Source organism: Rhodofomes roseus (genome assembly GCF_022264815.1).
Source record: "Rhodofomes roseus strain CIRM-BRFM 1785 chromosome Unknown C8Q71scaffold_8, whole genome shotgun sequence".
NCBI classification, from domain to species: Eukaryota; Fungi; Basidiomycota; class Agaricomycetes; order Polyporales; family Fomitopsidaceae; genus Rhodofomes; species Rhodofomes roseus.
In genome coordinates, this window is record NW_025952964.1 from 52,016 (window position 1) to 66,651 (window position 14,636).

Consider the following 14,636-nt stretch of genomic DNA (forward strand, 5'->3'; position numbering starts at 1 on the left):
TCTTGCGAGTTCGTGAGGCTATAGCGTGCATCACCGGCGAACCGTTGTACGTACTGCCAATCCATGGCCCCAGCGCATCAGGCAAGTCCGCATCTTCACGTTCAGAGGATATGTTCTCGAATAAGTAATCCAGTACCTTGAGGTCAGGAGGCGAGCGCACTTCCATACGTCGGCCGGGCAGTGAGGTGAGTGTTGTGGTGTAGCGCAGCGATCCGGCTGTCGTGGTACATTCAACTATGATCCGTTCATGAAGAGGTGTGTTCCAGACAGAAGCCCAGCTAGCAGAGCAATGAAGCTGAATGAACAAGTATGCGCAACACCGCGTTGACTCAAGTCGTCATCACGGAGACTTGTACAAGCGCCAGAGCATGTGATCGCGTCGACGCGCTGATTCGCAGCGCTGCTAACTTCCGGCTGGCACAAGTGATACGATGAGTGCGGATATGAGTTGAGAATAGCAAAATAATATGTACACGACGTTCTATGACATACGATACACCCGTTACATAGCCCTACTGAATACTGCTACACCGTCCCTCCCTGGGCAAAGCTTCCCCTCCGAGTTTGTCAGGACTCAGGTCTCGATTCGCTCCGCATGAGCAGCCCCAGTACTAGTAGAAGCTACAGCCTATAGGTACATACGTGCTGAGAATCATACATGCCTGCGTATCATGGGGCGGGTGCGCCGGATATAGACGTCGTAGCCCGATCATTCTTCGGTCTCGATAGTGACTGAACCCCCAACTTGGGATCCAGTACCCGCGACGACCCTGCACCGCGACCTACCTCTACCCATGGTCCTGCCTGGTACACCAGTACCTCTTCGGGAGGGACGGGGAACGGGGGAGGAAACTGGTAAGGCGGCACTGACGGTGCGACATGAAGTTCTGGCTGGTACGTGATGCCGCCCACGTGGTGCAGAGCAACCAAATAAATGCACCGCTTGGTGAGTCCATACCTGTCGGTGGGGGCGATAGCCCAACAGCAATGACGTTGGGGACGATATATGTTGCAGTTCTGCACAGTAGAAAGTGTCTAATCAACCACTGTGTCGTCCACGAAATCGGATATAGGACTCACATGAATGGCAGCACGTACGGTGGAAGCGACCTCCATGGCCAGCTGAATGGTGTTGATATGATGACTGCCGTCGTGGTCTGCCAGTGGTACATCATGCGAGACATGTGTCTCTTTGTCGTCGTGATCAGGCCACTGTATATCATGGGGATCAGTCAGCGATACAGAGAAAAGGTAAGAAAGTTGTCAGACCGATACGTACATGAACTTTGACCTTGATCCTGGTCAACTTCCAGTCTTTATAGCAGTCCTCGAACGGCTTATCCAGACTGTTCGGCAGTACCCTCTTCAATTGATCCGCAGAGTATCTAGTGAGCGTCTCGATGGAGAGAGGTCCGCTCTGTCCAAAGAAGATCGAGGGAAAAGTGCCTGCGGGCCATGTCTCGCCCATGAACCGCTTCATAGTGGCGGGGCGCTGAGGAAGGACGTACATCCCCGACTCTTCGTCCTTGAGTGCCCGAGCACAAGAGCACGCCGTCGGCGCCCCTTGAATCGCACGCACGTTGGGTTCCGGGAAGAGAGGAGGACGCAGGGACAAAGCAACATGGAGTTCAGGTTGGTAGGTATCACCGCCGCGGTGGTGGATGGCCACAAGGTACACGGAGCTCCAGGTCAGACCGCGTGTCTGGTCTGCGCTCACCGACCAGCAGCCATGCCCGTGAGGGCGGTGGTGGAGGCAATGCTGGAAAGAAGATGAGAACGCGGTTCAGTGCGCAGTCACTTTTATAATCGACGTGTCGCTCACCGTCATTGCTGTCACCACGACCTTGGCTACATTTGCCGCAATTTGGGCTTTAGTATACGGTACTGGTTTCGTCACTCCCGCCACGCGTGCCAGTGCGCAAAGCGGTAGCGTCTCCGCAACTTGCGTTCGACGATCATAATGACCAGGCCACTGCGTGAAGCAAGACATAGTCAGCTATTCCGACAATCACTCAACGACAGGCAATGCGATACGTACATGTACCTTGAGCTCCATCGTGTTCATGTCCCCGACGTAATAGCCACCTAGTGGCTTCTTCGAACCGTCAGGTATGAGATCGGCCAGCGCAGCCATGTCATCGTCCGCGAGCATAATCGCGTTGATGGAGACACCATCCCGTCCGAAGCGTACCGGCGGATATACACCGACAGGCAAACTTGCGGCCAGCTGTTCGGACGCAATGGCGTGATGCTGAGGAAGGATGTACCGTCCGGTCTCTGCGATTCTTATGGCCGGAGTGCAAGTGCAAGTGAACCTGTCCATCTTCGGTAGATCTGAAGCCGGTCAGCAAGTAGATGTCGAATGGGGCGAATATGCAAAGCAGCAAGTGGTTCGGCTTTATATATCGCATGGTGGCCTGGTGGCCGCAGGGATTATAAAACAACCCCCCACCAGAGTACTCACCGGTCACAATTAAAGCGGAGGACGTGGGCAAGCGACGCCACAAATCCCGGATTACAAAAGGGCCACGAGACTAATAATATAACCTTCAGGCCTTGCGCCACGCTTTGACGACCCAGATTCGGAACTGCGGATGTGACCAGTAGGCTCAGATCACGGCCACCGTGAGTGCGCGCCACAGTCATCTTCCAGTCGATTCCAGACCATCAAAGCGTATTGAAGTACACCGGGACCATGCGGTGGAAGGTTTTCCAAGAGGTCAAAAGATGGGAACGCGTCGACCACAGCCATCCAAAAGCCAGGAGGGGTGGGCGCTAGCGCTTGGACGAGCGGGCAGGCGCCCGTTGGTCGGAGCCTCGTGTTGCAAAGCGAGTCGCGAAGGAGCGAAGGGACTGCAAAAAGCGTTATGTAGTGCGGCGTGGCCGAGGCAGAGCAATGACCAACGTCACCAAGACGCCGACGTCCATCGAACGAACGATATGAGCAGGGGTCAAGTCGACCGAAAGCACTGGGACGGCGCGCCACAGTCGCATTTGGAGGTGCCCCCATATACCGCGTGGATGATAGGCGAAAATACTGCAATGAATGAGCTGGGATGTCGACGGCGTATCTGCAGCTCAAGATTTGAGCCGTATCTTCATCTTTGCGGGGACCGGACGTGCTGCCAAAGCGGTATCAGCAAGCAAGACTTGAACGCGACAACGTACGGAGACGGGGTTCCACCAAGCAAACCAGTCCGTTCTTGAGCAATCCTCGCATCATTTTCTGCCTTTCCCTGCCCCACCCAAAAGTCGTTTGCAGATACATCGCTCCCTCCGAGTTGAATCCTATTTCGAGGTCGTCAGCGCAACTGAACCGCCGTCCCAGCGAAGTCCTCAAACATCGATTAGCCCAACCACGGTGCAGCATATGCGGTGCATTTCGAGAAATCGATGCCGGAAATGCAGAGTACGCGTGGCCGCAGAGGAGGTCGTCGTGCTGAATGTGGGCAATGTGAGGCGCCTATTAGTATGTCAAAGCGCGATCGACGATCGAACGCGCGTTCCCCAAGCGTTCGAGCCGCGTACTAGTCTGTTGACTAGCCCGTGGACCATAGAAAATCCGTATGGACAATAGAGGGCAACGAGGTCATACAATTCTGATAGGGGTATGTGGCGCACCTGCCAGTGCCGTCCATGCGCTCCTCGGCCACTCGGGAAATCGGTTTCGACGTTTCAACGCTAGACCTCAAACAGGTTTTCTGCCAGATGAAGCAACCCAATGGCCACCGAAATTCGGATATCATCAACTCAATGGTCATTCCAGGGTCACAATGACGCACCAGGATAGCCCATCCGCGATGCCGCGTACGTCGCACCGACACCTCTTCACACCCGTTTCTCACTGGTGTTCCATAGAGGTCCTCCGACACATTGCAGAAACCAGCGTGGAGTCTGGGCAGCCAATCTTCGTGTACCTTGCGCGTTCGTGCGAAAACAGCCTGCGCCCGTCACTGGTGAACCGCGTAGTACATACCGCGAACAAGTGTACCCGCCCGTCATGGAAGGACATATCTCCAAGGTGTTGAAGTTATGTTATCGGATACACGATCCAGATGATTTGAAGTCAGGAGGCGAGCGCACTTCCATAGATCGACCGTGTAGCCTGAGTGCGGTGAGCGTTGCGATTCCGTGAGCCCAGTCAGAGTCTTCACAGCCATATCGTCGTACCGTATGGATGCTTAACCAATCATGAAAAGATGCGCAGCAGCCAGAAGTGGTAAACGTCTCCGTTGTGTGCCAGTGGTACTTAGAGCAACAAACAAGTACCGTATGCACGACACCGCGTTGACTCACTGGCACTCATAGTCGACACCGAGACAAGCGCCAGAGCATGTGATCGCGATTCGCAGCGCTGTCTCGTATGATACTCGCCGAGCCCTATCATAGTAACTGTACTAGTACGTCGCGCCTCGTCAGTAGTGCAAATATTACAGTAGCATGTAGTATGCATGCGGACATTAGCTGACATTAACATATCATTACACACAGGGCGTTCAATGACAGGCGGTACGTCCATTCGATAGCACTTCCGGACAATACTGCACTTCGGACCCTCTTCCCCTTGCGCTCCTCAGGCCGGTTCCGTCAAGGCAGAATCCAACCGATGCTCAGGCGCGACTCGGAACTCCGTTCTCCCATCATGCATCACGATCAGCCTCCAAGGACCGGGTTCTGTGTCCCAGATATAGGTGAACTGGACTGACGGTGCGACGTGCAGCTATAGCTGGTTGAACGTGCAGATTCCGCCAACGTGGTGCAGCGCAACAAGATGGAAACACTGCACGGTAAGGCCTAGCGCTGGCTCATCTGACAACATACGCGATAACTCAGCATGCGCAGCAATGCCGCCACGGAAAATATTGGTAACCAAGCTGCGTGGTATTTCAGCAGACTCAGTACTCAGGTCTCGCTACGTAGCGTCCACGCAACTCACATAGATGGCCCTGGTGAAGATATCACTGACATCCTTCGCGAGCTTAGACTTGGTAATGCGACTGCCGTCGGTGGTCGTGAGCGGTACGTCAACTGCGATATTGGTATCATAACTTCCGGCTGGCACAAGTTGGGCACAAGTGATACGATTAGTGCAGATATAAGTTGAGAATAGCAAACCATCATGTACACGACGTTCTATGACATATGATACACCCGTTACATAGCCATATTGAATACTGCTACACCGTCCCTCCCTGGGCAAAGCTTCCCCTCCGAGTCTGCGAGGACTCGATTCGCTCCCCATGAGCAGCCACCAAGGCCCGGTTTCTTGGCGCCGGCTAGAGGTTCTGTGTAGCTCTCGGTGCGGTATGAAGTTCTGGCTGGAACGAGACGCCACCAATGTGGTGCAACGCAACCAGATAGGTACGATGCAAAATATTAGCAAAATCGGTCTCATCGTCCTTGGGAAGGACAGCCCAGCAGCAATGATCCTGCGGACCATGTAGAATACACCTCTGTGTTGTATTCAGCATTTTGTTCACTCTGAAACGCCTGCACGACTCACATTTGTAGCCAGCCGTACGGTGCGAGCGACCTCCTTTGCGAGCTGAGCCTTGGTGATATGTCTGCCTTGAGCCATGAGCGATACAACTTCTGTGGTGTCCGTGTGGAAGTCATGATCAGGCCACTACACAACACAGGTCCCGGTCAGCGATGCCACCGAGAAGTGTGAATTAGATGATACTAATTACGCACGTAGACCTTGATCTTGATGTTTGTGAATTGCTCACTGTAATACTTCTCAAATGGCGTCTCCAAAGCGTTGGGTACTTTCTCCTGCAACGCGTCCGCCGAGTTTGCGTCAAGCATCAGGATGGGGAGGGGCTTGCTCCTTCCGAAGACGACTGAGGGGAACGTCCTTACAGGCCACTGGGCGAGTATGGTTTTCCGTACAACGGCAACGCGCTGAGGCAGAACGTACATCCCAGACTTCTCGTCCTTGTCCGTCCGAGTACAATAACAAGTTGGCGCAATCATGCCGGCCAGACGAGCCTGTTTAGCCGTCTGGCTGAGCGCCGGGAAGAAGGGCGGCTTCAAGGACATATCAACATGCAGCTCAGGCTGGTAGGTGACGCCGCCGATGTGGTGGATGGCCACCAAGTAGACACAGCGCCAAGTCACGCTGTGTGTGTCGTCCGTGCCTACCGCCCAGCAGCAGTGCTCGCGAGGGCGGTACTGACAGCAACGCTGGAAGACGGGAGACGGCACGTGGGTCAGCGCGAAGTCCTCCGTATGCTCGTCGCATTACTCACCGACATCGCGTCAGCCACAACTCTGCCCACACTTCCCGCAATCTGGGCCCTGGTAAAGGATCCCGCAGTCGCCGCTGAGAAAGGTAAATTATCCGCGGCCTGCGTGTGATAATCATGGTCCGGCCACTGTATCAAGCAACACATGGTAAGAGACCTCGGAAATGGCTAGACGGCGAGCAACGCTATACGTACGTGTACTCTGAGCTCCATCGTGGTCTTGTCTCTGCCCCGAGAAGACTTGAGCGGCTTCTCATAGCCGCCAGGTATGTTGTGGGCCAGCACGGCCATGTCATTGCGCGCCGCCATGATCGCGTCGATGGAGACGCCATTTCGCCCAAAGTATACTGACGAATATGTACCGAATGGCAGTCTGGTGGCCAGCTGCTGCGGTGTAACGGCGAGGGCTTGAGGTAGAATGTACCGCCCCGTCGCCTCTATCTTGATGGCTGGAGTGCAAGAACATGCAGTAGGGGTGCTCATCGTGAGTGATTTGGAAGATAATCAGCGGGTGGGTGCTAATGAGGCGAGGATATGGGTGCCAGAAGAGCAAGTGGCTGCGTTATATACACCGTACTGTGGCCTAGTGGCCACAGGACGACCAAAGGCGCGTGGCTACGCAAACAAAGACGTCAAAACGGGAAGCCAGGATAGGTTTCAAACGCTTACCTTGCTTTGACTCACTCGTGGCGACATCCCGCTGAGTCGTCGCCGCGTGCACGAAGCGAGCCTCGTACAAACCAAATGCGGTCAGGGGTACGCTACGCAATTGACACAACAGTGGCCGTGGAGGCGCCTGCAAGCCGTGGCGCAGGACAGAACCTAGATATCGGTAAGATGCGCCAGGCCTAGGGTTCAAGCCGTGCTCACCTCTTCAAAACAAAGGATCGGAGTCAGTCTAATTTGGAAACTTGACGATCTGTTCCTAATGCATACATCGACGACCAGTGGCTCACCGATCAATGAGATCTTACACAGTCAATCTGGCTTCGATGCTTCGATACACGCCACTCACTGCGTTGTCTAGACAACGAGTCTGCGCGAGAGATCATCGGCCATGAATGGGAGATTCGGTACCATCAATAGGGAGTGCGTATCCTACCTCAATATACCACGCCTTTCCGTGTGTTCACAAATCACCAGTGCAGCAGCCAGCTGAGGACCCGTCAAATGGTTGTGCGAAATTCCACAGTCGAGCCTGGAGGACTTCAAGGTTCAGGTTCAATCCGTGTGGATGCTGAGACGATTGACGTAGTACGGACTCCGGAGCAACAAGCCTGTCTGACATGCACCTGAAATTGTGTAGTCCGGCCTCTGATTTCCTATATTAAGTGTGCCGTGAGCCACTGGTTGACGCGCTGGAACAGACATATGACTGAGTGGCCCAGCAGGCCTCGTAGATGGGCCAGACTTTGATGACGTACGTCGCCCTGTGTTCGCTACTGCACTGCATCGACCTCCCATTATCTCCCAGTCCGGCCTCGCTCCATTTCTTGCCTACTAGAAGCAGCCATTGATTCGCCTTATCCTCCGACTCGGAGTCGCCCTTCATCGTCCATCGCCAGCGGTTACAGTTCTGCGACGATCACGAGCATATACTCACTCATACAAGCGTCAATGGCTCGCGTGCCTGTGTGAGTGAGACCAGTAGACCAGATTGAGCACAGGCTCCTGGTCAACGATGTCGCGACGTACGCTTCGGCCTGGGCCCTGACTGGCAATGCTCGCGGTTGACGTTGGTGGCAATATCTTGAAAACTGCCAAGTACGTCGGGATTCATTAAAATAGGTACAGCTCAGATAGATTCAAAGCAGAAGAGATGATACATGAACGTTGGGTAGCACTGGCGTGCATCGAGAGTCCGGCGTTGAGCATCATGGTCGTTCTCGAGTGTCGAGTCTTGACAGCCGCCCGCTCCGATCGCGAGTTCACTGAGCACCATGTCACATGATCGTGCCAGTGTCCGCTCTGCCCATGCAGTGGCATGAGGGCGATTGAATTGTATGACAAGAAATCCAGGCTCAGATAAATCACATAGTCCCGAGTTCTAGCGTAAGGTATGAACAGTGAGTGAGGAAGTCGGTTGGAACCAACGCAGGTGCGACCACTATCGTAATCGTGGCAAAGGTACTAACTAGTACGAAGCTATCATAGCCTATAGGTACATACACGCTGACAATGATACATGTCTGCATATCATGGGGCGGGTGCGCCGGATATAGACGTCGTAGCCCGATCATTCTTCGGTCTCGATAGTGACTGAACCCCCAACTTGGGATGCAGTACCCGCGACGACCCTGCACCGCGACCTACCTCTACCCATGGTCCTGCCTGGTACACCAGTACCTCTTCGGGAGGGACGGGGAACGGGGGAGGAAACTGGTAAGGCGGCACTGACGGTGCGACATGAAGTTCTGGCTGGTACGTGATGCCGCCCACGTGGTGCAGAGCAACCAAATAAATGCACCGCTTGGTGAGTCCATACCTGTCGGTGGGGGCGATAGCCCAACAGCAATGTCGTTGGGGACGATATATGTTGCAGTTCTGCACAGTAGAAAGTGTCTAATCAACCACTGTGTCGTCCACGAAATCGGATATAGGACTCACATGAATGGCAGCACGTACGGTGGAAGCGACCTCCATGGCCAGCTGAATGGTGTTGATATGATGACTGCCGTCGTGGTCTGCGAGTGGTACATCATGCGAGACATGTGTCTCTTTGTCGTCGTGATCAGGCCACTGTATATCATGGGGATCAGTCAGCGATACAGAGAAAAGGTAAGAAAATTGTCAGACCGATACGTACATGAACTTTGACCTTGATCCTGGTCAACTTCCAGTCTTTATAGCAGTCCTCGAACGGCTTATCCAGACTGTTCGGCAGTACCCTCTTCAATTGATCCGCAGAGTATCTAGTGAGCGTCTCGATGGAGAGAGGTCCGCTCTGTCCAAAGAAGATCGAGGGAAAAGTGCCTGCGGGCCATGTCTCGCCCATGAACCGCTTCATAGTGGCGGGGCGCTGAGGAAGGACGTACATCCCCGACTCTTCGTCCTTGAGTGCCCGAGCACAAGAGCACGCCGTCGGCGCCCCTTGAATCGCACGCACGTTGGGTTCCGGGAAGAGAGGAGGACGCAGGGACAAAGCAACATGGAGTTCAGGTTGGTAGGTATCACCGCCGCGGTGGTGGATGGCCACAAGGTACACGGAGCTCCAGGTCAGACCGCGTGTCTGGTCTGCGCTCACCGACCAGCAGCCATGCCCGTGAGGGCGGTGGTGGAGGCAATGCTGGAAAGAAGATGAGAACGCGGTTCAGTGCGCAGTCACTTTTATAATCGACGTGTCGCTCACCGTCATTGCTGTCACCACGACCTTGGCTACATTTGCCGCAATTTGGGCTTTAGTATACGGTACTGGTTTCGTCACTCCCGCCACGCGTGCCAGTGCGCAAAGCGGTAGCGTCTCCGCAACTTGCGTTCGACGATCATAATGACCAGGCCACTGCGTGAAGCAAGACATAGTCAGCTATTCCGACAATCACTCAACGACAGGCAATGCGATACGTACATGTACCTTGAGCTCCATCGTGTTCATGTCCCCGACGTAATAGCCACCTAGTGGCTTCTTCGAACCGTCAGGTATGAGATCGGCCAGCGCAGCCATGTCATCGTCCGCGAGCATAATCGCGTTGATGGAGACACCATCCCGTCCGAAGCGTACCGGCGGATATACACCGACAGGCAAACTTGCGGCCAGCTGTTCGGACGCAATGGCGTGATGCTGAGGAAGGATGTACCGTCCGGTCTCTGCGATTCTTATGGCCGGAGTGCAAGTGCAAGTGAACCTGTCCATCTTCGGTAGATCTGAAGCCGGTCAGCAAGTAGATGTCGAATGGGGCGAATATGCAAAGCAGCAAGTGGTTCGGCTTTATATATCGCATGGTGGCCTGGCGGCGGCCACAGGCACGGCCAGAGGCGTGCAGATGCACGCGACTACCGGAACAAAGACTGTCAAAGCAAACAAGGCGGGACGCCTTTTAAGGGCGTACTTTGCTTTGACGCGCTGATGGCGCGCACATAAGGAAACGGTGAGCTCATCGCATGGTCAAAGCGAGCCTTGAACAACTCACGCCGTGTAAAGCGAAGTGTTCATGCCACCTATCGTGGTCACTGGTCAGTGGTGAGAAATGCTACTAGTACTTCGCCGCATGCCGACAGCCGATACAAACTAAACGTAGCCGCAACCTTGAGGCTGCCCTGCTACGCGCCAAGATCCAAACCAAACTGATCTTGTGAAAGCTGAGAATGAGAGGCGCACGCCAGGCGATACCGTAGACATGGCCGCGCACCACAGCGATGAAGTGGGGACTCGATGTGGGGACTCGATTCTAAGGGCATTGCAGGGTACGTAGCCCGATGGCTCGTTCGAAAATCTATAGTAGCCCAGTGTATACAGTAATTCGTGAAGTCTCTTCAGCCTCGGTGCGGCGATATGGCCTCGGGTATACTACGCGGATTGGTCGCGGTTGATTTGCGCCACACGCCCCGTTTCCCGCGTCTATCAGGGCGCTCAACCTCGCGCCCTGCCACCGGCGCGTTCATGTTTTAAACCTCCTTTGCCTAGCCCTCTACGGCTGTAGGCCAAGAGCATGGCTGAAACATCTCATAATATACTCAGAGTTTTATGAAGATGCGTGGTAGGACAAAAAGAAAGGCCTACGATGGCCGAGGGGGACTGTTTCTGAGGAGAACAAACAAAACCAAACATGACCAGTGCACGGTCACGCTTGTCACGGCCACAGCTCGCTCCGGTGGCTGGGCACAAGCTTTGACTTGGTACTATGTCTTCTCATTCACATACGCCCTCGGATTTTAGCGAGCCCCTTTTCACCGAAAAAGTATGTTAAGTACTTGCAGCAATCGACAACCACTTTGAAGACCGCATCGCAGTGGCAGACTCTTAGCGCCCGTGACCTCCGAAAGGGATTCATCGAATCACTCCGCACACTGCGAGTATGCAGCCGGACATGAGCAAACAGAGATTCATACACCTTCCATTGCGTTTCTAGGTGCTTAACTATCTCCACCTAACTTGCGAGACGGCCGTGGCGTTCAATTCGAATCGCTTTGGCCCTCCTAAGTCGTGGGAAGAGCGTAGCGCTGAGATGATAGCACGCGTGCAACGCACAATTGAACCGCGACCAATCCGCGTACGTTACTCGGGAGCGAGCGATGCACTAGTAGATGATCGTTCTGGGCAAGCGGTAACAGAATTGTGAGTAAAATATATGTTGTTGTTGGCACGGCAAACAAACCTCAGTATACCGCATTCATCCGCATGAGGCATCTTCCCTCTCACGAGCTTCGACCATTCGTCATCAGAAATCCTTGACTTGCACGGGTTGTAAGTGGAGCCAGAACCTTCCAATGCGAGGAGAACTTGTACTAGTGGATTGCCCGGCCTGATATCAATTCGGGGCGTAGCGAGGAAGGTGTCGAGCTCCGCTAGCTCGTTACCCGTTTCGAGTCGGTGGAGCAAGGCACTGAGTCTCTCCTCCCAATTGGTCACGCTCACGTGGAAGATGATTTTCAAATCGACGATGAATGTTACCACTGTGTAGAGTAGGTGTGGGATCCACGAGTAGTCGCTGTCGACGTAGCACCACGTCGAGAACCGCAGAGAACGTAGTCTTCTGAAACGGCTAAGGTTGATATGCTCGCCTGCAAGATTGTGAATACGTCGTGACGAGCACATACGATTCGAAAGACCGTGATACTTACATAGCTTCTCCGGAGACTGGTCAACAACACCCTTCATGTTCAATGTTAGGCGGAGGTCTCGAAGGCACCATGCGCATGCGTCAAGCAGTCTCTGCAGCTTGATTAAGCTAGAAGATATATCGCGATGGTGAGCCCCAACGCTGAGGCGTAGTAGGTTTGCCGATGTTAATATGCGGTAAAGGAAGTCGTGGATAGCGGGGGACATAGTGTCCTCCAAGTGACCGATGCGCAGTCGCGTACTGTTCAACGGGAGTGGTGGTAAGACGAGCGGAGATACTTTTTGATTGCATTTAATTCTGGCGCAACGCAGTATCTGCAACTGCGGTACGGAGGAGATTAACTGCCCGAGTTGGGACACCGTAGCGAAGCGAATGTCCTGCAGCGTCAGCTCGTTGATGCACCGGAACGCGGCCAGGTTGACGATGTCTTGCTGGCGAATGGAGCCTATGGTCCAGTTCGCATTGGTGATCACGAGTGCCTGCATCCTTGGGAGGCAGCGCGCGAGCATGATCGCGAACGTCCCGATGTGTGGAATGGGCAGATGGCGGCGAGAAGGGGAACCAGCTATAGTGACGAAGCGCATCACAGGCCGCAGGTAGGGTTCGGCGCGAAGCAGCCTCGCGAACGAGACCACGTTACTCTGCGTGAGGAGCATGACGTTTCCGCGTAGGTGCCACCTCGCCCGATTGTATAGGGCCTTGCAGGTCAGAGCACAGGATATCAGCGTCAACCACCACGGACATTTGAGGAGATTCCACTGTCTTTCGACCTTCTCTGCGATCAGATCAATTACGTGTTCCCATATCTCCATGGGCAGGAGGATGCCAGCGTCGGTTGTTCCGACTACCAAGTCCATATTCATAGTGGGCGACTCCGCGCTGACATGATGATCTGAAGTCAGAACATCAACGGCCAATCGTCTACCTTGGGCCTCTAACCTGTAGTTGTTCATCATCGACCGAGGGCTGGTCTTGATAATCACCAATCCAGTACGTTGCGTGAACGCTGACGTGACGTCGCTGTTACCTGCAGGTCTATCGAAGATCAAAGTCTCAATCGCACTGCAGCAACACTTGGATTTGAGAAAGAGCGAACCTCGATTTGTGGGTTGTCTTCGAGTACCAATGTCGAGTGGCAGTCGTCGGTGGATAGGGAATCTCTGCGGATCCGATGATCGATTAAATATCATCTGCTGTATGGATCAGGGCTTTGAAACGGAGACCCTACAGTACCCACGGTACGCGTGTAGCGATACACATGCATCCGTGCGGTCAGCAGACCCACGTAGTCATTTCACGGGGCGTCAACCGCATGGAATGCTATTGAATGTGCTTACGTCTATGTCACTACCTCGGCTTCTCATCGTCACATCTCCAACCCCGAGTCAACTTGAAGGGGGCATATGAATACTACAAGATAGAACATGTCAGACGGAGCGGACGCAACTTAGGTGTAAGATGAAGTGGTGCGCGCTGTGAAGGGCCAAATAACGCAACAATGCCGTACCAGTAGCACCGCAGGTGGGCGTTCGATGGTCTCGTACTCATCCGATGTGAGAATGGGTACGAGACCAGCATTCGACTGTTCACACAGTGGCCAGACCGACGGTGTTACGAAGGAAAGGAGCTCGATTTACGCCCACAATTACGATCAATCATTGTCCAGGCTTTACAAGGGTCCGAGAACTTTATATATCGGACCTTGATGATCGCACCGCCGCACAGGGCAGTATAAGGTAGTAGAACCGAATGAGGTGGGAGGATGGCCGCCTCCTCGGAGTGTTGGTGTTGAGTGCGTGGTAGGTTGGTGGACTTCGTAGCCATGCGTCGTCTGGTGTCGCGGTACTGCCCAGCATTCTAGACCATCAGCCAATTGCTGATGAAAGCGCGTCATTGGTTGAGCGAGGATTCAAAGTCCATTGGGGCTTACCTTCAAGGCCAGTGGACGGACGTGTTAACTGACTGATGAAGTCAAGCATGTGCATTAGACAGCGCAGGCAGAATCCGTATGATTTCACCACTACGTTCAAAAACCCGGTCAGTCGAAGAGTAACAGGACTTGACCAACAGTACACACCTGGACGATGGCTGGTCGCGAACTGCACTGTTATTTGCGACCACCAACGGCTGTTGAACAAGCCTCGCACAATCGGGTGGTCGCGAGAGAGCCAGTAACCGCGACAGACAGACGCTCTTCGTGAGCGTCGAACGAGTCCGTGCCGAAGAGGAAGCTCTGGCTACGCGTGGACCGAGGTGTGCGGGGTGGACAGGAACAGTTCGCAGCAGTTCCTAGTCGTTTGGTTCGTGTTAGATGTTCTTCTCTCGGACGGCTTCTGCGCAGGTCTTGCGAGCCTGTGATCGAGGAGAGGCGGTGACATGACGTGTAGTGGACCACAGGCGAGGCGGGGGTTTTCTTGCACAGTAGGAGGGAGAACGGGCGGTATTTATACCGCAGACGGTCAGGGGCATCCGCTAAGTGTGGCACACAACAGGTCGTATGTCTGCGGCACAGGGGTAACAATAACGTCATCAAAGGCACGAGTTCACGAAACGGTCAAAGCAGGGGCGCACCGTCAAGCTCCGAGGGGCCACCCATTGTCGCGAAATAGGT

The 14,636-nt window shown here is 54.1% G+C and overlaps 4 protein-coding genes across 4 annotated transcripts; all 4 read right to left on the reverse strand.

The window, feature by feature from the left end:
• Nucleotides 1–439: 439 nt before the first annotated feature.
• Nucleotides 440–2,605, reverse strand: C8Q71DRAFT_547845 (uncharacterized protein). The gene is made up of 5 exons (XM_047919279.1): nt 2,039–2,605; nt 1,823–1,972; nt 1,280–1,759; nt 1,081–1,212; nt 440–1,017 (listed from the first exon to the last, which is right to left on the reverse strand). The coding sequence occupies exons 1-5, from the start codon at nt 2,321–2,323 to the stop codon at nt 670–672; spliced, it is 1,395 nt and encodes a 464-aa protein (XP_047779581.1). The 5' UTR covers nt 2,324–2,605; the 3' UTR covers nt 440–669.
• Nucleotides 2,606–5,190: 2,585 nt separating this feature from the next.
• On the reverse strand, nt 5,191–7,039 carry C8Q71DRAFT_547921 (uncharacterized protein). Its single transcript, XM_047919280.1, has 6 exons — nt 6,918–7,039; nt 6,444–6,863; nt 6,252–6,377; nt 5,695–6,186; nt 5,504–5,626; nt 5,191–5,453 (listed from the first exon to the last, which is right to left on the reverse strand). Exons 2-6 carry the CDS (start codon nt 6,729–6,731, stop codon nt 5,277–5,279), a joined length of 1,206 nt encoding a protein of 401 aa, XP_047779582.1. The 5' UTR covers nt 6,732–6,863; nt 6,918–7,039; the 3' UTR covers nt 5,191–5,276.
• Nucleotides 7,040–8,304: 1,265 nt separating this feature from the next.
• C8Q71DRAFT_547957 (uncharacterized protein) lies at nt 8,305–10,383 on the reverse strand. Its single transcript, XM_047919281.1, has 6 exons — nt 10,376–10,383; nt 9,814–10,308; nt 9,598–9,747; nt 9,055–9,534; nt 8,856–8,987; nt 8,305–8,792 (listed from the first exon to the last, which is right to left on the reverse strand). Exons 2-6 carry the CDS (start codon nt 10,096–10,098, stop codon nt 8,445–8,447), a joined length of 1,395 nt encoding a protein of 464 aa, XP_047779583.1. The 5' UTR covers nt 10,099–10,308; nt 10,376–10,383; the 3' UTR covers nt 8,305–8,444.
• Nucleotides 10,384–11,402: 1,019 nt separating this feature from the next.
• On the reverse strand, nt 11,403–13,339 carry C8Q71DRAFT_547979 (uncharacterized protein). The gene is made up of 5 exons (XM_047919282.1): nt 13,122–13,339; nt 12,965–13,060; nt 12,027–12,904; nt 11,561–11,966; nt 11,403–11,498 (listed from the first exon to the last, which is right to left on the reverse strand). The coding sequence occupies exons 2-5, from the start codon at nt 12,979–12,981 to the stop codon at nt 11,483–11,485; spliced, it is 1,317 nt and encodes a 438-aa protein (XP_047779584.1). The 5' UTR covers nt 12,982–13,060; nt 13,122–13,339; the 3' UTR covers nt 11,403–11,482.
• Between the last annotated feature and the right edge of the window lie 1,297 nt (nt 13,340–14,636).

Bases quoted from the DNA above. Each gene is read 5' to 3' on its own strand.
- C8Q71DRAFT_547921 (XM_047919280.1), bottom strand. From the start codon at position 6,731: ATGAGCACCCCTACTGCATGTTCTTGCACTCCAGCCATCAAGATAGAG. The intron at 6,378-6,443 runs GTACGTATAGCG...TGCTTGATACAG, and splicing joins CGATGGAGCTCAGAGTACAC to TGGCCGGACCATGATTATCA. The intron at 5,627-5,694 runs GTGCGTAATTAG...TGTGTTGTGTAG, and splicing joins ACATCAAGATCAAGGTCTAC to TGGCCTGATCATGACTTCCA.
- C8Q71DRAFT_547957 (XM_047919281.1), bottom strand. From the start codon at position 10,098: ATGGACAGGTTCACTTGCACTTGCACTCCGGCCATAAGAATCGCAGAG. The intron at 9,748-9,813 runs GTACGTATCGCA...TGCTTCACGCAG, and splicing joins CGATGGAGCTCAAGGTACAT to TGGCCTGGTCATTATGATCG. The intron at 8,988-9,054 runs GTACGTATCGGT...CATGATATACAG, and splicing joins GGATCAAGGTCAAAGTTCAT to TGGCCTGATCACGACGACAA.
- C8Q71DRAFT_547845 (XM_047919279.1), bottom strand. From the start codon at position 2,323: ATGGACAGGTTCACTTGCACTTGCACTCCGGCCATAAGAATCGCAGAG. The intron at 1,760-1,822 runs GTGAGCGACACG...TCTTCTTTCCAG, and splicing joins TCGTGGTGACAGCAATGACG to CATTGCCTCCACCACCGCCC. The intron at 1,018-1,080 runs GTGAGTCCTATA...TCTACTGTGCAG, and splicing joins CCGTACGTGCTGCCATTCAT to AACTGCAACATATATCGTCC.
- C8Q71DRAFT_547979 (XM_047919282.1), bottom strand. The intron at 11,967-12,026 runs GTAAGTATCACG...ACAATCTTGCAG, and splicing joins CCAGTCTCCGGAGAAGCTAT to GCGAGCATATCAACCTTAGC.